This window comes from Varroa destructor, unplaced genomic scaffold (assembly GCF_002443255.2).
Source record: "Varroa destructor unplaced genomic scaffold, Vdes_3.0 BEIS01000001.1, whole genome shotgun sequence".
NCBI lineage: Eukaryota > Metazoa > Arthropoda > Arachnida > Mesostigmata > Varroidae > Varroa > Varroa destructor.
In genome coordinates, this window is record NW_019211454.1 from 1,056,542 (window position 1) to 1,082,231 (window position 25,690).

Consider the following 25,690-nt stretch of genomic DNA (forward strand, 5'->3'; position numbering starts at 1 on the left):
GCACCGTCTGCTATTTGTGATAGTGGAATGCTACACTTTAGGGCAACGTTTGTTTTCTTAAAAACGTACTATCGAAATAGGGAGTCGATACGCCATAAGCGTCGTACCCAAAACGGATGATACTTCTCGCGGGCGCGAGACAGATTGAGGCAGATCAGGCTGGCTCTATTGCAAATAAAGTGAACCAAAGAAGATCACGCGCTAAGCGTACAGGCGACAATATCACTGCAGGAAGAAGCAGTGTAGATGCCGCACAAACGCTCTCGAGGCGAAGTGGTATTGAACAATTCCGTCCATTGGCAAGCATTCTGCGAGTCATTTTGAAGCAAAAGCTACGTCTTTGTCGCTACAAGGTACAGTTGATAAGGATCCGTGGCCATCATATTCGTTGTTTTAGTGCTAGTAAAATGCTGAAGCGCAATGAACGTGGTAGCAAAATTTTTTTACCACCTCATGTTTTTTAGCTGGGGGGCTATACGAATAAGCAAAATTGTCACAATTTAGCCTCAGAGAACACAAAAATGAGCATCGAGCCACCACGTCACTCACAAAAGGTCCCTGTGTGGTGCCGTTTGTAGAGCAAAGGTCCTTTTCTCTTCAAAAATGTCAATGGAACAGAAGCAATAGTTGATGACGAAATCTACCGAGACATCCTGCAATGTCTTTTGTGGGGTAAAATGAGGACATTGGATGGGAACAAAGCCTTGGTTTTAACAAAATTGGGCAACCTGTCACACAGCGCGGGAGACAATCAGCCATGTTTCCAGGGTAGTTGACCTTAATGCGCAGCGGTGGTACACACTACATCCACTTGGTTTCCACTCCAAGAAGATCCAACCTACTCAGGTCTATCTACGTCCTTTATATTTCCCTACTGCTCGGGGCTTCGCTGCACAACTTACTTAATTCTTGTGGAGATTTCGTTTCCATAGTGCTTCGGAATCAAAAAGTAAAAAGAACCCTCTGTAGTCCTTTGTTTTTTCTTATTAATTTATGTTTCCACAACGACGGTATGGCCTGCAGTCACTTTGAAATTTATTATTAACTTATTGGTATTACAACTGTTTAGACCTCAAACGTGCTTTGTCTAGCTCTCAAAGGAAACTGCGCTTTGAGCTTTTTATAGCTTTGCCAGAAAGGTGCGACATTTTATATCTTGATATAATATGTTGTTAATAAAGGTGTTGATATGCCGGCTGACTTCCGCGTTTTTTTTGACTTTTTTATACAAAGCGTAGCTGCTAGATAGCTTAAATCGGAAGGTTCTTGCATCTTTGAGGTTCCTTTACTGTCTCGGGGTGGTTATATTATGGCTATTATAACATGACAGCCATTCCGTGCCACAGTTGTATCCAACCAGGTATATGGAGCTGGAAAAGCAGTTAGTAACTATGACATGCCGTTACGTCCTGTAGCCAGAGAGTCTTCAGAAAAAAAGAACGAATCGAAGAAAAGACAGGAGAGTGTAGTTGCATTCCTTAAGGACAATGATGAGCCAGTGTCCGCAAGATTCTAGATCTATTGACTGGTTACAATAACAGTAAACAGCCTCTCACAACACTTTGTTTAGCTGTAAAGCGAATGCCTTCTACCTAAAGGCATACCCTTTATAGAAAATGTCGCTGGCGCCTATATAACGTTCTGCAGGTCACAATGCAGCATGCGCTAGTGCAGTAATCAATATAATGAGATTTGGAAATCACAGTTCCCTGCGTCAGTAGGCCGGTAGACGAAAACTGGGCTATCGATAAAACATTCACCGTGACTAATCGCGAAGAAACCAAGTTTTTACGTATTCTATAATAATAGTGTATTCATCTTGTAAAAATAATTTATTTTAAAATTGTTTTAGAATTGGCGAAGTACACCTATGAAGGTAGTTCTTATTAATAGGCCTCTTTGTTCATATAACCAAGTTGGCCATACAATTTAATAGGAACAGTTGCAGTATTGAAATAATTTTTTATTCTTTTTTTCGCAGCTACGCAATCGACATATCACCAAGGAAGGTCGATTATACTTTCACAAGTTAAGACGATTTGACCGGCAAATACAGCAGCTGCACTAGCAGAAGGTTTAGGCGCTAAACTAAACTGCGAGAGATCAGAGCAATGAAAGGGCAAAAGATAAGACACGCAGAAGAGAAGAAGCCACTGACTGTCTGACTACTGTTGCAGTAAAAGAAGGCCTGCCACTTCACGCGGCGGGCCTTCCTTTGTCTGTAAAGCTCGTTCAGGCTCGTTATTTGGGCTTGTCCGAGCCCGACAAGGAGACTTCAGCAAGGGCGTTATTCAGCCAATTCGATATTTGATTAGACTGATGGGGGTTGTGCCTCTTTTCCCGAATGAACACTTATGGCAGCTTCGTTTGTCTCCGTACCCTGCTGAGCCCTGTTCGGTGCTTACTGTAAAGAAAAACACTTCAGTTTTGCACTCGGGCACGTTAAGAAAGAACTGTTAGTTTGAACTGTGACTTTCTGGTTACCCATTGCTTTTAGCCATGGATCGCTTGCGTCAATGTCTTCTCATGCTGTTTGGTGTTTTTGTACAAATCCGCGTTTCAAAAACGTGATTTTGACGTGAAAAACGTGAACATTTGTATGAATTTATATAATATTAGAAATAACCGAGAGTCATTACCACAAGCTGTTGGACCTATCCACCGATGAGCTATTCGTGAGCTGTTCGTTAAATCGATACCGTTTGAATTAGAACATACAGAGAATTACATTTTTTAATACAAATATATCTAGACTAAAAGGTCTTCAAACAGGCCGATACAAAAGCTTGTGTTAGCTAAAAACTTTAGCCATCGTAGTTAGTCTCTAGGCCATGTAAACGCTCAATGCCTATTTCTTAAAGTTTAGAAGTTTTTTAGGTCTGGAATCCGATTTAAGCTGCTGTCGTGTTTGCAGAATGCAATGCAAGTCCAGAATTTAGCCGATCGATATAATAATACAAGTACGTATTAGTTATCGTAGGTACAATATGAAATATAATGGGAACTGTCTAGCAGTTAGGCTTGTCTTGGCTACTCAGCGATCTTTTGTGCGAATTGCAATGAATAGAGAAAAGAACACTATAGGATAAAATGTCATAGGTAGGCTTCCATCTTTATATCGGAAGGCTTGTAAGGTCTTAATTTAACGCAGAAAGGCGAGTGGTTCAACTAAGAAGTGATTCGAACTGATACAATAAGTACGTGTTTTTTAATATGAACTTGAATGGCCGAAGTCTAGACTTTAGTTGTTATATATATGTTAGTATAAATGTGTTTAAGGTTCTTTGTTTCAGGCATTTATAACTTGAGGACATCCTAACGTATTTTCCGTTAATTCTATACGCATACTCTTGTAAAACTATGTTGATGCCAGACAAATGGTACGGCACGATCTTGTTACGCTTGTCACGATTAGATGACAGTAGCAAGGTGATCATGCTATTGTTCGGAGCTACAAAATTGAATACCTCTATTTCGAAGTCTACTTACATTTTTGCCTTTTGTATTTAGCACAGCGAACTTTTAATAGTGATTTTTTTTAATTCTCATACCTTGTTGATGAGTATACTAACTTCGTTTTATATATTTACTTACAGAAGATATCGTTTATCTCTTCTTGCGTATTCTGCCTTTCTTTCGTCTTTTTTTATTAATTTTATCTATGAAATAGTACAGCAGATAGTAGATGTGAAGTTCTGAGCTCAACCAGCTGTAGTTCCGTATTTTTTTCTACCATTTTAATGTTTTTTAGCCATCTGGAGCGACCAGATTAGGCAGTGATGGATGCATCGTTACTGCAAACTTGTTAGACCTGCTTCTAAGCGAACTGCAATTTCCTTAAGCTGTAATTTGCCGATACCGCTAATCAATTTATAGCGTTACGTTGATGCTACACAACGCAGACCCACCTAGTTTAATATGGAGCCGTATGCGACACTACGTGGTATCTGTGCCAGTGATGAAACCCTGATAGTATTATCGGCAACAAAATGTAATACTATGCTGGGAAATAGCTGGAAATAGTTCGCCATTGTTGCTTGGGGATATAGTAAAGGTATTGTTGTTTTTAACCAATAGAAAAACAATAAGCGTGCAAAATACAAAATATATATGATTCATGACTATGCATTAGAAGTAAAATTGCAAATGCACTGTTTATTGCGTGTATATATTCTAGCAGGATCTCGTATTTGCGAAAATTACTTATATTAGCTACCAGATATGACTTTACACAAAAATTGTAGAAAAGTCTTCTAGATCTTTTGTTCATTGGGCTTGACTAACAGTATCTATTTTCAACCCATTTCTAGTCAATTTTGATTGAAAAGATGATTATATAGCGCAGAGGTTGGCGGAAGGTTCTGATAGCTTGTTTGCAATTTTTAATCGTTGAATGGCATACATCTGCGGCCCGTGTTACGATCGAGTACGAGTACAAGTGACAATAATGGTAAACCGCATCGGGCAACTGATCTGACTTTAGGATCGTGCTGTTGCTAGTGGCGTTTTCTATTTCCCTCTGTCCCCTTCACACCGTAACCATCATTACATCCTATTACCCTTGAGCAGATAATCAGGATGCAAGGCCTACCGTCGTGCCGTGGCGACATCGTGTCATTTCTGTGTCAGATCTCTCATTCAGTCTACTTGTCTAGTAGCCCTCGAGCCACGGCATTCAGCTTCCTTTGAGAACGTCTTACTTATATTTTTCCCCTCCATCGCCTTCTTCCGCCACTTTCTTTTCGCGACCTTTCGTTCTCGCTGCAATCCTACGAGGTAGTTCCCGCTTCTGCGTACGCCATCGGCACCGAAGCATAAGAAACGATAAGTTAAAAAAATGTCGGCGACAGCCGGAACACCGACAAGCAGCAGCTGGGCTGTTTCACTCGGCTAAATGACAAGCTTTCGCGACTGCTATCATTCCGCTGTCGCCGGGAAAGGTCACTACTATATAACGCCTGCACTAACCGCTCGAACTTACACGACGCTATTGCAGACACGTAGGCGCCCCGAGCTACACTGAGTCACACAGGAACATATAGGCTAATTTTCATACTTATTCTACACTGACAAACAAACACATGCGAGACGATACAGCTACTTTTCATTTGGAAATGTTGCGACCCAACGAATCCATGTAGTATATAGTTGAGTGGAGACCCAGGGAACAGATAACGTCGACGGGACAAAAGGGCATACATTTCGAATCAAACAACATTTTGTGACGATTGACGTTAATTTGGCACCTTTCACACACGCAGACACACACACGTGCACACATATGAAGCGACTACATTTAAGGCTGTGTGTGTTGGAAAACTGGAAAAACACGTGACATACACGTTCATCGGTCTACAGTTTCGCAAGGGCAATAACGATGGATCTAGTTGTTGCGATCGGCGTTCCTCGGTGGTGAGGAAAGATTCTAAACAGGATAGACTGATTCGTTCTCGTTAGATTCAATATAGTGCTGTGCACGTCATAGTCTTGGATATGAACAAGATCAGAGGATTTCATTTTTATTAAATGCTTTGGTAGCTGTGTTATATACGCCAAAAGACAAAATGGTACAAGAAAGGAACACAAAAATTAGCTGAGAACGGTGCTTAAAACGCCATCCGAAGGGCTTTAAAGTATGTGAACAGCGTCCAGTCCTATATAAACATACTCTAACGTTAGAACTTTTATTTTAGAAACAAATATTAGGGGTATCAGAAGCTTTGCATCATACATCAGTCATCCAATAAGGAATAATTCTCCTCTTATGTCTCACCAACTTTATCCCGTAAGCAAGTAACTATTTTATTACAGTCATTGTTCACAACCGCAATATTTTAGTTTAAAAAGCCTATTTTTAGAATTTATATTGTTTTATACAACGTATATAGGGCTGAATTACATTCAGTACAGGCTGAATGAGCATGCATTTGTAGTTAAGGATTCAAGTACAGTCTCCGTCTCCTTTGGCATCCCCACAGGCGGTTTTTGAACAAATGCATCTTCTTCTCTGTCAGCCTTGCTTTACCATAGTACTTTTGTGTAAATATCGCTGAGCAAGTCTGCTGCAAATTTTCCTACCATTTGAAAAGCCTGAATGACAACTTACAAAATCAAAAGCCTCGTCCTCAATTCGTAGTGCCTCTGAGCCTTCCGTTGTTTTTCTAGCCCGGGGCTGCTTCCACTTGTCAAGCTGCCTCCGTTCCGTATGACGGCTCTAGAATGTGTGCGACTACAGCATCCCAGAATAGATAGTTTCCGGACAACCACGACGACAATACTGGAATGGCGCTAACTTACGAGCCCCAATATTTTTAACCTAAAAGCCTCTAGAATCATCTGTACAGATAGGCTACATGAGCGTCTTGACCTCGGGTCGGTCATACGTCGACCTTCAAGGCCATTACTTGTCACGACGAACAAGTCCTACCTCCAGGGAGTTTCTTGGGGTTTAATTTTGCAGATGCCTGTGGAAGAGTCTCACGGACACTAATTAAGATTGTTCGAAAATTTCTTGAAAACGGCTTGAAGAATCATGGTATTACAATATATAGGCAACTTGCAAAGTAAAAAAACTGCGACGAAAGAGACAGGCCATAAAGCGCCTGTTTAGAGATTTCACTCATGAACACCGCAAAATCGGTAACTACATTCTTTATGAGCAACGCTTTCAAAAAGTTTTCCCCGAACGGTGTTCCTGATAGCTTCAGCTTCTGTAGAGTAGGTATTTCCATGTTTGGCTAATTTAAAAAAGAGTCCTTTTTCTAAGGCAGACGTTTCCTATTTTCACACGTTCGCACATTCGGTACGTACTCCGGAAGTTTAAGAAAGACAGACTTTAAGAAAGTGTTGCCGGGAAAATACTACGGCTTAAAACTCTAGGTTACACAACAGATCATTTATCGTAGTAGAGCGCTGGGCCACATGTATGCCTTTGTTGAACGGTGCATTCTTCAACTTATGTAGATTTTGTCAGGATGGGAATGGATATAAGAGTATGGATAAGAAGTGTGCCGGAATAACTTCCAAAACTAGGTTTCTTTTAAGAATGTTGAATGTATTTTAAAGTGCAGTTTAAGTATGACCTTGGTACCGGCCTAGTAAGTTTCAAGGCCAAGTAAAACGGAATGTAGACTATTCGCAACCTTCGATTCCACAGTACTGACAGCGCTTTCATCCGCGTATGAGTAGCTATCTTTCCTGCCAGATACTGCACTGGATGACCTCTGACTATTGATAATATTCCCCATTTCTTCCAAATGGCAGAAAAGTGGCTCTGTAGAATATATCATAGGGAAAATCTACCATTCCATCCGCCATTTAGTCACTCAGTACAGATTTATGCAACCTCACCAGAGCCTGCAGCGAACAACTAGTAAAGGTATCTTTGCCTAGCAACATTTTGAGACACCGGGCTTTGGCCATCCGGCATTCGACGTAACATGTTTATATGGTCGTATGAGCTTCAACTAAGCTTAATTAATGAGGGCAACTTCGGTAGCATACATCTTTAGATGTTTCTCCTTCAGGCATCCTGTTGTTCTTTAAATCGTTAAATTGCGTCCATGAAAAAAAGTCGCGAGCCGCGGCATAACATGTCTTTGGGAAACTTTGGCCGGAATTAGATGCGACCGAGAGATGATTGAAAGTAGGAAGATGGTCGCTACTGATAATGTGGAGAGCTTTATATATGTTAGTGTTGAAGAAAGCGACTCCCGTATGAGGGATATTGCTTTTGCTTTTAATTCTTCTTGGCGGAACGTCAAGCACTGTCCTAAAGAAATGTAGAAGAGTGTCCAATTATGAAAATTATTTCTCGGATTAACAGAGCTGGGAACATCAGTAAGACGGTAGGTATTGCTGGGTTAGGCACAGCGGGGAACAATAGAATCGGTTTATTATCTTACGATTCATCGCTTACGGTAATTCTGACAGAACCGCGTACATCTTTATTAATATATATATCTAGTCAAGTGTCACATTTAAACAACTGATTCGATAAGCTAAAAGAGCTAGTAGTTACATTAGATGTGCGGCCTTACCATGCAACCTTTTTGGGATCATTGCGGTATAAGATCAACAAGCAATTCTACGGTGCCCAAAATTCCATAACAAATTATGTGTGTTTATTGGGGATAAACAGAAACTGTTTTTAGACTGGCCATTAAAGACAAAACATCTAAGAAATATTATCAAGCCATCTCTTCAAAAGAAATCATAACCAGTGTTATTTGAAGCTCAACCCATCCATTTACAGCTTACTGTATTGACAACATTCACTGCAAGGAAATATACCTATTTTACTCTAATTAATAAAATCCTTAGATTTATAACTGACTCAAGATACACGGCTTAATTAGTTCGACTTAGCAACTTGCTCTGCGAGATGTAATAAGTGTTATTAAACTCAATTTGAAGAAGTAAATGGTCACGCTGGCGCTGAGCCCGCTTCAAAGCTGTCTTCTCAGTAACATTTGTTTATAGTTAATAGAAAAACGGAGGACCTTGGTCATCTTCTGCAAGATGGCCTAAACCATCCTTAAGGGTCTTCTCCTCCTCATCCCTTATTAAAGCCGTAAGATCTTTGCAAGATAGATGCTACTGATCCTTATCTTGAAATTCCCGAGCCTATTTTAGTTTCAGCGCACTGATCTGTTTAAGATTACGTTTAAGATAATATAATTGAACTTTCCGGTTTGACTATGCATGTGTCGTGATATGTAATCAAGTAACATACATAGCTTAGATTAAAAAGTATCTTGACGTCTTGTCAGATAAGGATGGGTGACCAAGGCTTTACAGCAATAAACCTTGACATATAAGATGAGGGATCGTTTCTTAGAAAGAAGGCTCATATGTTCCTTATCGGCTTGATGGTCTTTTTGTTCAATAAACTTTGTTGATTTGCTTATTGATTTCTTTGTTTTAACGGTAGTCGAAATATTTCGATGGCATGCACACAGAAAGGGCTGGAAGCTGAAGACCGGTGTTCAGGTAGGTCTGAGGAAGGCCATGAAGAACCTGACAACTATAGGCGTAGCTATTTGTTTGGTCCATACAATAGCATCAGGCGACTCTAAAAAACGTTAGCCTTTGTTAAGGAAGGTATCGCTAGTCGAGCGCATCCATTATACCACACCTGTCGGAACTGCTTCGGAAAAAAGGAAGTTCTTCAAATGGTGTATGTTGGCCCGTCTGATGACCGTTTGATATTGCGTTACAAGTTGTAGCAGATCGGCTTCCATTTCGTCGAGTCAGAAGATGTGAGTTAAAAAGAATCTAAAGCCAGCTGTACACATACACACACACTGCGCGGACGAGGGTCGTATACACAGCGCTTTTACACTATAATAGTGGAAGCTACCAGGAAAATCTTTGTTTATTCTTACAAGGACCATGTTAGTTTCCGCTGTTCTAGATTATTTTTGTTTGTTTTTGCCGTCGTCATACGTTCATGTCCGGTAGGGTATTCTAGGTATGGTTTAGCTGGGATTTGAAGCCTAGGAGCCCGCCAACGGGAGTTAAAAAGAATAGCCCAGGGGAAGGGCATTAGCAGTGAAAGCAAAAATACACCCGTTAAAAATCAGTTATGTCGGTAAGTCAAATATACAGAATGCTATGATAGGAATTAGGAGGTGAATCCGTTGCTGGAAAGATAAAGATCAGATATGCGCTTTACAAACTCCTTCATTACATAAACCGCGTCTATGTTTAACGTTGCTTGTATAAGGACGGTTACTTCGCTGCCATGTCAGTTGCAGGACACGTCGTCGACGTTCGTCGTAGAACTCCAGCCAAATTTACTCAGCACGTCCTATATAGATATGTCTAATACAAAATCTAATCACTCGATCGAGTTTTTGTCTTAAGTACAACACAATAGTAAGTTGACCTAGTATTAAGCCATTTATAAAGGAAAATCTGTCCAAGCAGTGCTTTAGGTAAGAATAACATACACATAGTTTAATTATTAGTATAATCTAGTATTATGTGAAGCAGCATGTTAATCGGCATTTGAATATCACTTTTAAAATGATATTACGTATCCTTAACGGCGAATTGTCGTTACGAATTACGGATCGTTTGTGGATGCATGTGGATTACAAGAACATACCTTTTAACAGGGTTTCATTCTTCTGAACTTTCAACTTACTTCAACTACCTCTGTCCATAGCAGATCAATAGAACAACTTTTGGAAAACCTTGGGAAAAACAATGTTTGATTAAAATTTCCAAGGTAGAATTTAGAAAAGAGAACAAAGAAATACTTAATGGACGCATCATTATTTGTATCCAGGTGGGCTAGCTTACTCCAGGCTGAAGGATTAGGCATTTGAGGACCTTCGAGAGCATAGGAGCACTTTCCTAAATATGAACCGAGTTTAGAGATATGTTAATAAAAGATGACTAGTATTAGTCTAAATTCCGTCCGAAACTATTTACTCAAAAAACCTATTTGGTGTTTTCAAATCATAAAAGCGCGGTCTTTTTTTGGGTTGAAATTTGTCGAGAATAAAAAATTTCCTTCGAATTATACATCACTGAATGTATATGTTCTCCATAAACTAAGAGCCAATTTAGCTATGAGGCGGCCTATAGTGACTCAAAAATTTTGCGAGCATATGTATTATCGCATTAAAATTCAACCTTTGCTTGTAGTGCATAATTATGTTAATAATGCGGTTGCTTTCAAGATTTCAATTGCGATCTATAACAGCCGTACTTTTGTTCTAATCAGTCGTACATTCTTATTAACAGCGCAAGAAGCCGTTACGAAAAAATTATATTTTCTCTACAATCTCAAAAGCTTTTTTGTATTCATTTTATAGCTAGATCAAAAGGCTTATATGCGTCTCTCTTAATACATACCTTCACGCGTGCTACTTTTGGAGGCTACGGAAATTTTCAGTATAAGCAGAGCAATCTTTTTGTGAACCGGGCGCATTTGCACTTCAATTTTCGATACTTTACGGTTTGACGCTGCCGGGACCTTTGGGCACCTTGACCGATGCTGGGCAAGCGTGTAATCAAACACGCATTGTGGCATTAACTCTGAGGCATGTTTCGTTTTGCACTAAATGCAATCTTAATAAATAACACTGAATGAACTTAATGAAAATTAGCTTTCCCCAGCTTTATTCATTAACTTCTATAATACACATTCGAAAGAATTATTTGTGAAGAAATGCATATGGGTCACATTTTATATATTCCAAAGCTGCAGGTAACGTAAAATGTTGTGCATGCATGTAACAACGCCAGTAAACAATGATGTTCTTAAACGACTCGAAGCGCAGAGGCACGATAGTTGGAGAACAACTGAAATACATGTTTGAGGCACACTACCTTTAAGTTAACTTACTTACATAAGCATTTAAAAATAAAGTAGTGCCGCCACGAGCGTTCATATATCGAGTGCATGAACCAATAGTTTTTTGGGGCTTGTATAGTTTTAAGCGTACTTGCGTGAGACATAACCCCTCATTTTTATGGTTCTAAATGCTAGTAGAATTCAGTTTTTGTGGATGTGTGGGCACTTTATTTTATTATTTTAATCGTGAAACTATAGCCGATCTACAACTCCAGAAACTCTGGCAACGAATTTTTGCACGATCCAACTGTGAGTAGCAACACCACGCCGGTAATTCGCCTGCTACAGGACAGTAACTTAACTCCACAGTATAACAACATTAACCGACAGCGTCTTCTAAAGGATCTGCTGTTGAATATCTTTCAACGTTTCGTAATTTTTTTTTCCTAAAAAGCCTCATATGTGCCGTCCTTTTTTTAAACTCCAGTAACTACCTTTTAGACTAGCATGTCTTATTTCTTGGAAATGGCTCCGGTGATATAGAAATTAGATGGTCCCTGTGGAACCGTTTTAAAGAACGACATAGTCTGAAATGCACACAAGTTCGACTGCACTGCTCAAAAGTCGTTCTTGAAATACTTCAGTTTTCGTTTCATTGCAGTTAGCTCACGTTGACGGTTGGATATATTATCTAGGAAACGCTTTGTGCAATATAAAAAGAGATGCACCCATACTACAACCTTTAGCTCAGTGGTGATTAAGTTCACTTGACGACTAGAAAATTGGCGAAATTTCGAAACGTCATTTATGTGCCATCGCGATAGAAGCCATATGGGTAACATCGGCCAATGTATAAGAGCTACGTATAAAGCACGCTCACAAATAGACTTTAAATTATGGTAAGACGTGCATCGGTCTTGGAAGAAATGGCTGTTCTTGAGAGAAAATAAGATGCATATGGGTGTATACATATACAACAGTACTTAAAATAGCCGAAGTATACTGAGTGCTACAACAACGGTACCGTTGGTGTTCTTTCTACTGAACCATTCTCTCGAAAATATATACTAATCGTTTTATTCCATGCCATATTTTTAGTCGGCTACTTTTCCAAGCAATAGTATTTCATTATTATGAAACCTTCAAGTATGTAATGACTAAATTGGAAAAATCCTAATAACATATTTGCGAAAATAAAAAAATTCCCTTATTAAAATTAATATTGTTCATTTTACTTGAGGGTTTTACTTAGCTTACAAGTGCTATACTCGTTATTATTTTCATCGTAAAAACTTAAAAGTATTTCTGTACTCAATTGATTTCAGCAATCTGAGTCCGGGCCTGAACCCAGATATCTATCACAACTCATAAATTATATTTTTTAAATACTACTACACATCTGTTCAATAACTATCTGTATATTACATAGGATATGTAGCAAAAAAAAGAACTACGAGCAAGTCTCCAACTCGTAACGCACGACCATTGGAAATCCGCTATATTGGCCGGACAAACTTCACACTATAAAAGTCGTCTGCTCAAGGCCTGTTCTCTGCAAACATTGCTTTCAATAACAATATTCGCTAAACAAAAAGGTTGCGGAAATATAATACCCTGCATGTTCTCATCGGCTCGATCTGTTACTAACAAGTGTTTAACTGCATTGACTTCTTTACTCGCTGTGACTGTTTACACCTTTATCACATATAAGGCGGAACTTGGTTAGGCAGGCCTATTTCGTATGCCTACGCGTATAACATGAGATAACACTTAACAGGGATGCGGAGTAAGCACATTTATTCAATAACTCTCGTCTGTATTTTTGCTTTATTTTGTTACTGTTTTATTTGTTACCCATATTATTTCCAAATACTCGGATTATTTTTTTTTGGTCAAAGTCATCAATAATAGGTTGTGGGGTATTAAATATAATTCTGCTATTTTTCCGAGTTTCGTTGCGATGTTGAGTGTTTTTTTTTGAACCGTATCATTTTAAACCGAGTTATACATACGTAATACAAACATGATAAAATTGTGTAACTTGTGTTTTATTTAAATTTATATATATATATTTATTGAAACGATCCAGTATTGTAACATGATAAAGTGCTTAGACAAAAAAATCTTTTAGGTTAGTAGTCAAAGAATACCGACATAATCGTATAGCCGAATATACAGTACTTTCAGTAACTGTACATATTAATACCTAATACTAAATTTCGCTGCATCTATAAAAACATTCTTCGAATCCTATTATCGATTTTAGCTAACTTTCTAAATAGGGATATTAATTATCTGATCTATATGTGCCGACTTAGTTAAACTGTTTATTGACTCTGGCTAGAGATAATATCCGGCCTTACGGCCTACAAGAGTTTGATAACGCATTTATTTTTTATAATGAAATTCCCATGTTTTTTTTCGCGCGCTGAGCGGCTGTCCGTTTGACTGTTACAACCTGTTTGCTAATGAGGATCAATCAGAGACGAAAATACAGAGACGATTTACTTTATATTGAACTGTTGCTGCGTCTACGTAATTGCTTTACTAATAAATGGGCATGGTCAAAACAAAAATTGAAAAAGCATTCTGGAGGAAACAGGCTGTTGCGATTACGTATTATAGTCTTTACTTCGTGCAATATACTTGATTACGTTATATATTACTCTTTGATTACCTTCTGGTAGGGTTAAGTCTATCATATCATGCTATAATCTATATTCTATCAACTGGCGGATCATTACCCGAAACCATTTACATCTAAAACACCAAACTCGATAGCACAAAAGGCTTTTTTTTTGACGAATCTGATGCTACAGAACGGGCTACAAGGAGTCCATTGTAGCAATTCCATTAAGTGAACGAAGAGTGTGCACCAGTATAGTAACTCAGTAGAAGCTAACCGTTACTGCTGAACTGATACGAACGCTATGTAATGGACGAAATGTTATAGATTAATCACCTGACAATACGAGAGTGATATATACGAAAGATACACACCTTTCTGCTCCTCGATCCTCCTATGAGATGTAGGTTCGCACGTGATGCAATTGATTTTTCGATTAGTCTGTGTCTTCAAATCTTCGCCTAAAGGGACCTTTAAAATAATTCGCCTAACTCAGTTTTCTATAATCCGCAATGAAAGTAGGCAAAGAATGCGGTAGAAGTGATCGAGAAATCGCTAGGCTAAAACAAGTGTACCGCATAATCCAATTTTATTTGCAGTCTTATCTATTGCAAACAGTAATATGTCTTAGTTCTCATATTCATTACGTTTAATATTTTGTCCTTGGCATTGAGCTGTTAATACGTTTATATCAGTGATGAATGAGAGGAACTTCATACAAAGAAGTGTGCGGGTCTATAAGTTCTACTTTATACAGCTAATCTTCATTTGATCACAATAACACATCAAGAACGTCTATTTTCAATACTGAATTGGTCCCTACGCGTAAATGTTTGTATGATTAGTAGCGGAATGACTATGATGGAGATGAGCGTGCACACCATTTGCATTCGGTGCTTTGGTTGATGATCTGATAGTTACAATCATTTCACGTAGTTTTAAATCACAGGACGCTGTATGACCCGAAGCGTCATTCTTCAAGCTATAGGATAGATACGGAAGGACAAGCGCTTTGCAGATAATAAGCTATGTTAGAATACGATAGCTTTGAGGAGTAAAGTTGTTTTGCAATCAACAAAATATACAAAGTATAAAATAAATAAGAGCCAGTCAACACGAGTAGTTTCTTGTAACACATCAAGATGCATTAGTGCCACCCAATTTACATTAAGTGTGAGCAATTTCTCTATTTTGTGTTCAGAATTCTTAGAATTGCACGGCTGACGCGTGCAACAATCCATTCAAGGAGGTAAACTTGTTTTATGTTTATAAATTATAAAAACATGGAATTATTTTTTCTTAGCTGGTTTTATTTATATTGATTAAAGTACAGCTCTCGTAGGGCCAAAATATAAAATTTGTTCGATCGTTCTTAACTATGCTTGAATCGTTCTCCTTTTGTTATGCTAGTAAAAGCTAGTATTTCAATGAAAAATGGTTACAGAAGACACGCAGCCATTTAGGGAACAAGGGATTTCGTCTCCAAAATTTTTCGACTCTTTGCTACCAGCGACTTGCGGCGAATTTGTGACAACACAGTCCGGCGACAATTATTGCAGGAGAGGACACAGAAAAGGACACTCCCAGACGACGCAGAAAGCCGGTAACATATACCAATAAAGCCTGGACGGAAGTATACGTCGTGATTCGCCGTTTCACCTTTTAGAAATAGGAAAAGCGTACAGGTAGAACTAACATGGAGCGAGAATCCATACATTTGACTTATTACCTCCGCATGTGTCATATCATCTAAACAAACAAGCTAAAAATGGCTCTTCCCTAACGGTATAGACGTATTGTAAAGAGCATGAATTTGTGTTATACTCACCCAGAAAAAAGATCGTTTTACCTATGGGTGTTCAAAACGCGATGCGGTGAACAAACGGGAAAAATATTTAATGGCTTTCTTTTTTGCTTTCCCGCAGTAGATTTGCTAGTCTGAATGCTGGCGATTGAAACAACGTTTCGAAACAATCGACGTAAACAGATGATATTTGTGTCTTTTATAATAAAGCTTTTTTGTATTTGAAGTCTTTGTAAGTAATAGAATTCATCCATTTTCCCTTTTTAATCACTTAAAATAATTACTATTTTTAGGCCACTTTTGAGAAAGGCAGGGCTTTTATTATAACAGAAATGGATTCTATTTTGGTTGATAAATGAAAGCTCACCCTAATGTATTAACTCGTTGAGACGGAGTGCCCTGTCACTAAGGTAGCCTTCGAAATTGAAGGCTACTGAAGTATTAACTTGAGAGTTCATTAGAGTGAAAATTTTTTTTGGAAGTACCTTCAGAGAACTTCACCCTTTACCAAGTACGTAAGAGGATAACTTATATTATAATTCAACGTTTTATAATCAGTTGTCGATTGTTTGAAGTTAACAACGTGGCACACACATGACATAGTAGTTTAAGGAATACGACATCAGAACCACTTACCGTAAACTATGATTTAAATTTTGTCGAGATGTGGTCCACGAAGCCCGCTGTTTCAACGCAACAAGTGCGTAAGCCGTCTAGGATATGCTGAACTAAAAAGCGTATTGTGAACGGGATCAGTAATATTTAGCGAAAATCATGGCTGGCATGTTTCAGAGACTTTTAATCATAAAACACGAAAAGCTTACTGAACTTGAAAGACATCAGAGATTTAATATTAGTCTCTTAAAATATTTCGAAACATTGTGTATCATACACACTTTCCATCCTGGTTGGATTTATAATTCGATCGAGCATTACAGACTTCTTTACATTTTTACGGTAATGAATAATGATTTATCTTGTTTGCCACATTCTAAATTGTTCTTTATGTCAAATCACTTTATATATGTATATATATATATATATATATATACATACACAAAGCGCGTAACCAAAAAAGCTCTATTTGTGTCGAATGTTCTCTATGTAAATGTCGCTGGACATCGAACATGATATGGTCCGCGACGTTACATTCGTAAAACTTTAGCCTTAAACCGTTTTAAGTTGTTGGGATCCTTCTAAAACACAGATTTTCGGTCAGTGAATTGTCGGTAACGCGAAAGAATTGGTAGTCAACTCAGTCATTATTTAGTATGTTGCACAGTATCTATACACATAGCTTGTAAAAGAAACTCAATTCTAGCATGAAGTAGACACACGTAGTTGAATAAGGATTCTTTCGATGAAACTGTATATCGTTTGAATACAAAGCCGAGCTTATAGATTGGTGTCAAGCGTGTATGGCTACAACAGGTTTAAAAATCAAAAAAAACATTGAATTCTCAATGGGTCTTTTCAGTTTGGTTACTTATTCACAGAAAAACACTTGGTTACACTTTCCCTGGGCCTGTGCGGGCTTTTTTTAAAACCGTCATTTGAAATCGTCAAATTTGTATTTACGTTATTGCAGAACGCATATTCGATCCTTTGGGTATATGTGATATCATTACCTAGCTAATTCTCGAAAGCTCGAGGAAGGCTTCAGTTCTATGAAGTCAGTAACCGCAGAAAAAACCTTTTACTTAAAGCACTTCACCTCGCCCTCATCCCATCCATTCAAGACCCACCGTTATTTTCTGCTTTCTCAATGATACCTGTGCGTTCTATGTCCACAGGAAATAAATCCATCTGGATTATTTAGCGAGTCCTTCAAGTGTTGTACCAGTTGAGTTTCGTATTGTTTTATAGAAATCATATCGATACTTACATTTCCGCATATGCACCTTTTGAAAGCTAGTCTGTTAGACTATAACGGTACTACCTCGATTTTGACCATCTACGACTATCGTCTTGTATATGCCGACTCAGCGTCACTGGTTGCAACCTTCAGCATACTGTTTCCCTAAACAGCGCCCAAAGTGGTTATGAATCCCGAACGAGGAAGATGTGCTAGCCTTTAGATAAAGGGAAGAAACGTAGGGCAAAATGGCAACATAAAGTGGCTGGTCGAGGATTGTTTTATTGCTCCTGTCTGGTCTTTTGTGTGCAGCAAGACCGCACATGAATAGTGATGATAGGGTTTTACTGGAACTGACCGCAGATTTTAAGACTCAGACCAGCGTACCCCTCCACTCCTCTTCCATAGAGTCTCCAACGACGACGAATTTTATTCTAAAATGTATACGCTAAATGTATCCGCGTAGTTTCAAATCGGATGCATCTTGGCAGACCACTTTCAACAATTCTAACTTGTTGTACAAGCTAGGTTAGAATTGGAGTGTGCCACTCAGAACAAATCATACTCGAAATAACGACGACAGTAACAACAAGGTCACAAACATCAGCTACAAATGAACAAGCATAATAACTATGCAAAATTCGCGTGTATCAAAGAAGGAGTCAGACTCCAGTGTTCTTCCCTTCAGCTGCGATCCTATCCTAATAGCTGACCAGCGTTGGTGCTAGTTCATTTCACTGATAAAATTATCATTTGAAAACAGCGATATTTGCCAAGCCTCACTCGAAACGGCTTTATTCGCTCTAAGAGATATCTCTAGAGGCCGAAGAACAAGGACTAGGAAGATTGAACTTCCAGCAAATTGAGACCATTCGAGAAACAATATATATCAAGCCACGCCAAGAGGGCGCCCTTTCTCTCAAGTGTCTAGAAATTGACGCGTACACCAAATCTAAAACACAGTCGTCTATGGTACGTATCGCATAGTTGAAACACAACTGAATGTAGTGGTATAACAAAACAAGTGGTATGGCAAAACAACATTTTAGCACGTGACCAATATTCGCTTGAAAAGTAAATTTCCGGATGGAACAAGCTTAATCTTAATCCGTATCATTTTTCTCTACTTCGGTAATGATAGAGTCGATTTTTTCGTATTTAGTGTACTTGTAAACCATTATGGTTCGTGGTTGTGTAGCATCAGCCACGGATTACTTCGTTCGATATTCACTCCTATGTTATACAACAGCTTCCATCACAGCTTCCAGACAACCGAAACTCTAGTTCCTGAGGAAAAAAATACACCTTTCGGTAAGTGAAGGCTAGCAAGAACGTGCGGCCTATAGGTATAGTTCTCCTCCTAGATGCAGATGTACTGCCGGCGAGATTAAGTTACGGCTGTTTACGTATTTTGAACGGAAAACAGGGCGCAGGGTGAAATAAAGTTTTCTCGCGACTCTTTTCTCGTCTATGCTCGTTGATGATGAAATAAGCATGAAGTGATTCATTTTGAAAGTCACCCGATTCTGTAGGCTGCGAATTAGATCGCCTACGATACAGGGGGCTATATAGGGACCGTGATGACCTTTGGGACAGACTTTCTATAAGAATTTTCGATTTTGGTCCTGACTGACATTTATCACTGCGTGACTATTGTTTGCTATCGTCCTACGCAGTTCGGCAAAGACCTTCAATGCCAACAAAGCGACAATAAGAACAACAGTTCCATTTGGCGACAGTTAGACCCACCAGCTATAACTTATTTAGAAGAGGTGCATTCTTACGAAAAGTACGCTCTGTATCTGGAATGTGTACAAAGCATATACACTAGATCAGTTATTTAGCAACCGTAGATTTATGCATAAGAACAATAGATTACTGACAGCAACAAGTGTAACTGCTATTTTTGTTAAAATATCGCACTCCGTGGTTGCGATAATTCTTACAGGGATAATACCTCTCGAGCTGCTTCACTTTATTAGTTATGAATCATTTTCACAGTATTTAGAAATCATTCTAGTGCCCAGCTCGCATTATCATGTTCGCCCTTAAGTCACGCACTTAGCTCTAATAACGTGAATGTTATTGAAGGCTAGGTTTGTCCAGGCCAATGCGTTTTAGGGTTAGAGTGATGATTTTTTCATATGTGTTACACGTGTTCTCTTTTATTTTTTTTACACACTTATCCTAGCAGGTTGGCAGCTCATACACGGCTACACACCTATTATTTGTGTTCCCATATGTAGGCTTTTCAAAGTAAATCGATAGTGCAAGATGCTTGCCCACTAGTTGGCCTTTTTGGAGCATAGAAAGCGCCTTAATCACGTCGACTTGCAGGAAAATTGGCGGGTTGAAGCCCATGTTAAATATTCCTTTGCTCCGGGAAGAATTGTGGCATGGCAATGAGGTCTGGCCTTGCCATTAGATAGTCATATCAAGTACTTTCGATTGTCCAACGGTATGTGACTCTCTGGAAGAACTTGAAGCATTAGCGAGTCGTGGCTCTGTGAAGGAGCTCGACGTAACGGGCTATATTTAGTGTTTCCTTTTCAGCAAGTATCTCATAGTAGCAGAGGCCGCTAATGTGAGGTTCAAACGTTGCAAGTGCTGCCGTCATCCTATGTCTGAACATATTCAACACTATCGTCGAACTCGATTCCTCTCCATGATGTCATTCTTCAGGCTCGTCTTTTATCGGCTGGCGGTAAAGATTGAACTATGCTTTTTTGTGGCGACTGCATGCTTCATACGTTTTTTTTTTTATTAAGGTTTCGCAAATTGCACATGGAACATACCACAAACATTTCCAACTGTCCTAGAGTCAATTCACCGGGGACCTATTTTCACTCAGTTTTGGCATTGGGTAATTGGGGTAAAATTCTGTAATGCGTTACATGTGAAATGCCAGTTTTCTCCGACAAAGCCTAAGGACTTCCAGTCTCGCTTTCAGGAAAAGCACCCTTGTTTCAAGCAATGCGTTCTTGTCTTTCGGGTTTTGAAATGTAGTCATTTGCTCGCTGGCTTTCAATACTTTAATCTCCGTTCTTGACACGTCTGCACCATTCTCGTATCATACGTTCGCCTAAGACTTACTCGTCTAATGTTTTCACCAAGTTGTGTGTCCACCAAAATAACGCTGTGATTTTTAAGGGACAGAAACCTCACCACTGAGCTTTGATTCTCGAGACTAGAAAACGTTTTTATGTTTGAACTCGTTTGTCCTAGAATAAACTCAATAGATTTTATTGACTAGAACACTTGAGTATTTATTAATTTCGTCTACTAGCGGCGTGGAGATCAAAACTTACTCAATTTCAAAATTCACCGGATTCGCTTGTAGCAACCTAATATAATGACATGGACTGTGAAAACACGAGTGACACATGCTTTGTGTGCGTTCGTATTTTTTACCTCCATTTGGCGATAGGTTGTACAACTCGTAAGCGACTCACACCCTGTAACTTGAGAACTTGATTTTTCAAATTTTGTTAAATTATTTTCAAAAAAATCGAAGTTATGAAAGGTTTACCGTCTAAAAGAACCTCAAAGTTTAACGCCAAGAAGTGCAACAAACAGTTATATATAATAAAACTTTCGCAAATCGTCGCAAAGGATATGTTGAATTTTCAAAAATGTAATTATATTGGTACGATTGTACATCTTTACTTAAATTATTATTATAAGGACATAAGATATTCATATCTTATGATAAGTTAATGATAAACATAACTTAACGTACTGTCGAAGAGTTCCGTCGAATTTTTGCACCTGCAAAAATTGTGTTTTATGCTACTCTGACGACAATAGAAGTAGAAAAAAAAAAGGCACTCTAAGCTACTTAGCAGAGAAAGTATTTTCTGTCGATATAATCCGCCCGAAGACAAGGCTGAAGCAAGCTAGCTTAGAAAGCTACAGCCTTAAATTCTTCGAAAGAAAAACGGGCAATAGCGGTGCATTTCTAAACACCTAATAATAAAACTAAACTATAAGTGAACTGGTGACGGCATGGCGCTATTAATAATGTTTGAAAAAAACAAATGTGATGCATAATTAATTCTGTTCTTTGTGATACTTTTTGAATAGCCTTCTGTGGCTAGCAGAAAGACAACAAAACTGTTCATTGACGAAGATGATCCGTAGCAACGAGCGATGCGGTAAATACTGTGTAATAACTGAAGTATGATTGCTGTCACTGGATTCGAACCTCGGGGCCTTTTTCAAGGCAGAAAAAGTGCTACATGGGTAATAATTACTAAGAGTAATTATCCTGTCGTTTCATCAGTCTATCAAAAAAAAAGGTCCAGGCAAATAAAGAAAGGCTGCTTTTGCGGTCTTTTAAGAAATACAAAAAGATAATTATAAAAACCTGTTAAGAGGATAGTGGAAGGCTAGCCCGGAAAGGTTTACTGAAGCTTGAGTAAAAATGATTTTCAGTGTGTTTTCAAATCGTTGTTTGTCATATAGAAAGGCCAGCCAATATTAGAAAAGCACGGACGATAACATTCAAGTACGACGGAATAGAAAAATTTAGAACTTCAAGACTGCGCTGCACCAGCCAGACGCTACGCTTTGTACAAGCAACAAAATACTTAAGGCCTATTCTACAACTAGGGCCCACATGATAAAAAGGTGGATTTATAACAGAGATCTTGAAAACGTGCGAAAACCTCGCAAAGATCACAGGTTGAAGTAAGCCGCCAAAATGATACTGTTGCTTCTTGTAGTGTCGCAGTCTTACCACAAAGCGATTTTTATAAATTACCCTTTATAAATATCAAATGGACAATAAGTTTAGAATTACAAAAGGATGTTTGGAGGGGTGCAAATACTTTATTTTGTATCAGTCAAACATTCATTTAGGTTAACAAAATATATGAACAAGTTCTCGTTTCAGAAAGTATAGTAAGTATAGTAACTTTTTTAGCATGAGTCGATATTTTGTTTCTAAAGGTAAATAATTGTTTTTTTTTTTCTATATCCGAGGTAAGATAGAGCCGAACAACGTCCTCGGAATTGCGACCGCTAATTATTCACTGTCAAAAAGTAAAGTATTTTTTCCGATGTCATCCAAAATGTTCTAGCAAATACGAAATTCTTAAAGAATTCGTACTCATGGAAGCACTTTACGTCCTGAAAAAGCAGACATGCGTCTGTTATATAGTGCTAGATAGACAATGTGTTTGTCGTGGAACAAACTTGTAGAAAAATTTTCCAGTAAACTTGCCGATTATCGATTGGTGATGGGTTCCAGTGCATGTGCCGATGGCTTTGTGAAACATGGTCAGTCTGCAATAATCGGTTTAATTCTAGCGACTTTGACCTTTGTACGAAGGGGTCGTAGGTGAGATAGACGTTTTCATAGTTCTTTTCGGAAGCACATTGTCGGTGTTGCTAAATATTGGCTCTAAAAAAGCTTAAAAATGGCCCCATCATGAGTTAAAGATTTTGTGCGGGCCTACTCAGAGAAGAAATCTGAGGGCTGATGGGTTGTTCAAGGTAAACCCGTCGCGTCACGATCTTCCGATCTAAGAAGAAGTTTAGCTTTTTTTGTGAGGACGCACAAAGAGATTTCTGTATGAAATTTTCGTCGACCTACAAGCATACCTGGTCACGACAATTTCTCCCGCTGCCTCCAAAGATCTAAAAATGGGCGCCCATCTTTAGATCTTTGGAGGCAGTTCCGCTCGGAAATCTGTTGTTTCGAAGTTCGACTAACCTGTCGAGAATTGCTCTGCAATTTCGAAAAATTTAATATAGACGGTTAAGACCAGTTTTACGCTACAGATTATATATATCAAGTCTAATAATGCAGATCCTGCGGGCTTTGTTGTGTTTAGACAATTTCTTGATAATAGTCTCGTGTGCTCTGTTACTGTTGCGGTGAAGGAACAAACCAGAGAAAGATACGGGACGACAACAACAACAACAACAACTAAATAATTTGACTTCTCTTGTATATGTTTATCTGAGTATGATAGATTATTCATGCATCTAGTTAATAACAATAATTAGTATAGCTAATATGTTAATTCGTTTCTCCGCATTTCTGTCTTCATTCGACGCGCTGGTTGCTGTTTCGCCATCTCGACCTGTCCTTCTTCATATACCGATCGCTAGTCACTGCTCCAAGCACATGACGTTGTTGCGCACGAGATCTTCGGCGACGGCGCGGTTCCGTTAACACCTCCGCCCCAAACGGCAACGCTGACAACGACACTATCGTCTTCGACTGGCGGATGCCTTGGTGGCTTAGGAGGGACACTCGAAGGCGCCTTACCCATAGCATTTGGTAGCGGAATTGGCCTTGGCGCAATCAGTGGAATAGGTGGAGTTGGCGGAACGCCGTTGCAAATGAACGGGGGCATCGGGATGAGTCCACTGGGAGCTGTCGCTGGACGCAGCGATGTGCGCCGATTGCAGAGCTCGGGCACAACGTCGCCCGAGGGTTTGCTTGACGACAACGACCCCACAAACATCACCACTGGTCAACAACAAAATCAACAACAACAACACATTACCCGCATACGCCTCGTTCAATTCCAGAAAAACACCGATGAGCCTATGGTAAGCTACGTTTATTGTGATAATAAAAGTAAAAAAATATTTCCAGTTTTGTGTTTAGTACTGTCACCAAACATTTTTTTAATGGTAGTTCCAATATTGTTGCGTTATTGGAAACTATATGTATATATATAACATACTACGTAACGCTCTAAAATTCGTGAAGAAATATTTTCAAATTGTCTTTTGAAATGTAAAACGTTTCGGATATCTAGAATTTTAGATACACACCTTTAAATATGCGGTAAAATCCTTTTTGCAATCAAATTGAGTTCTATTATGATGTATTTGTCTATTCTTATCTTACGCAGCTTTAGATGCTTCCATGTACCGACTGGGCCGAGACAGATGTCCAAATAGCGAAAATATCGAGGACATTTACATATCTCCTTTATGAGTAATCCCTTTATAACTGTGTGCACCCATGTATATCTCGCCTACCTTCAAAAAATAGGTCTTTTCCATCCTTCGGCTTTCTCGGTCGTGTCCTGCCTTCAACCTTTGGTGGGCTCTCTAATAAAGACGATCTTCTTTCCCACGGTTTCCCTCGAAGGTGCTGTTGCATTGCTGTGTCCTACAAGAGCCTCATGGGTTACCTAAACGAGCACCGTTCTGCCTTAAGTTTGTTGGACATGTTACCTGTTCATCAGCCAAAACAAAAAGGAAAGTTGATTTCGCATTAGGCAAAACACTTGCGAGATTTCAAGCGACGCATGCCTATACGTATCATTCCCACCAACCTCCTCTAAAATGCACCATATCTGTTACATACGTCTTCATTGTTTTTCTTCTTGTGCTGTCAGCGGCACTGCACGAATAGGCGGAGCGGGTCTAAAGTATAAATGCGGATATACTTCAACCATATTTTGTAGCTGGCTGCAGGGAGTCGAAGTGCCTAAGCAATTTGAACCGTACCGCGTTTTCTAGCTCTTGTTGTGCTGGCTTGAGATTTTCTTCTGCCATCAATGTATCGATCGTACTCCAGCCAGAGAGCGAACTTTTCATGCCACAGTCGGTCGTCTGTGTTTCCCAATTGCAGGTTGTGCTTAGTTCTTCGTTCTGTGCAGTTGCTGTGGCAATCGTTACCCTACTGCTTGTTGGCCAAATAAGAAGAGGCCATTTTTCATATTAGCTTCATAGCCAGAGGATAGCGGAGAGCAGTTGACAAATATATATACACGCGCAACAGCCTCTGAACAAACAAGACGAGCAATTACCATCATTTGCTTCGTAAAATTACATACAAATTAATCTCCTGACATCGTATCACTCACTAAACAGTATCGTCAAGAGGATAAAAATAATTGTCAGCTATTGGTATATGTACCAGTATGATCGGTAACAGCTTTTCGGTAAAAACGATTCTGTGTATTGCGTGCAATTGATTATTAAGAAAGGCGATTGCTATTAATGTGAGATATCCATAATGTATTTGTCCGCATTTAAACTACTTCTATGTCTATGAAGAATTTAGGTTATGAGCTGTGAAGCTCGGTCGAAATTCGAGGCATAAACTCTTTTAGGAACTGTGGGTTG

General features: G+C 39.0%; 1 protein-coding gene and 1 long non-coding RNA gene across 10 annotated transcripts in view; both read left to right on the plus strand.

Annotated features, from left to right (window-relative positions):
* Positions 1–25,690, plus strand: part of CASK (peripheral plasma membrane protein CASK) — a 322,381-nt gene that overhangs the window by 265,193 nt on the left and 31,498 nt on the right. For 7 of the 9 annotated variants that reach the window (XM_086977513.1, XM_086977510.1, XM_086977511.1 and 4 more), the window contains one exon: positions 23,711–24,157. The exons of the other annotated variants lie outside the window; for them this stretch is intronic. In XM_086977513.1, coding sequence (XP_086833639.1) covers positions 23,711–24,157 — 447 coding nt within the window. The remainder of the gene's footprint in view (positions 1–23,710; positions 24,158–25,690) is intronic. 9 annotated transcript variants of the gene reach the window in all.
* On the plus strand, positions 13,111–15,974 carry LOC147758104 (uncharacterized). The gene is made up of 2 exons (XR_015319174.1): positions 13,111–14,337; positions 15,379–15,974. It is a non-coding gene; the product is annotated as an uncharacterized LOC147758104 (long non-coding RNA).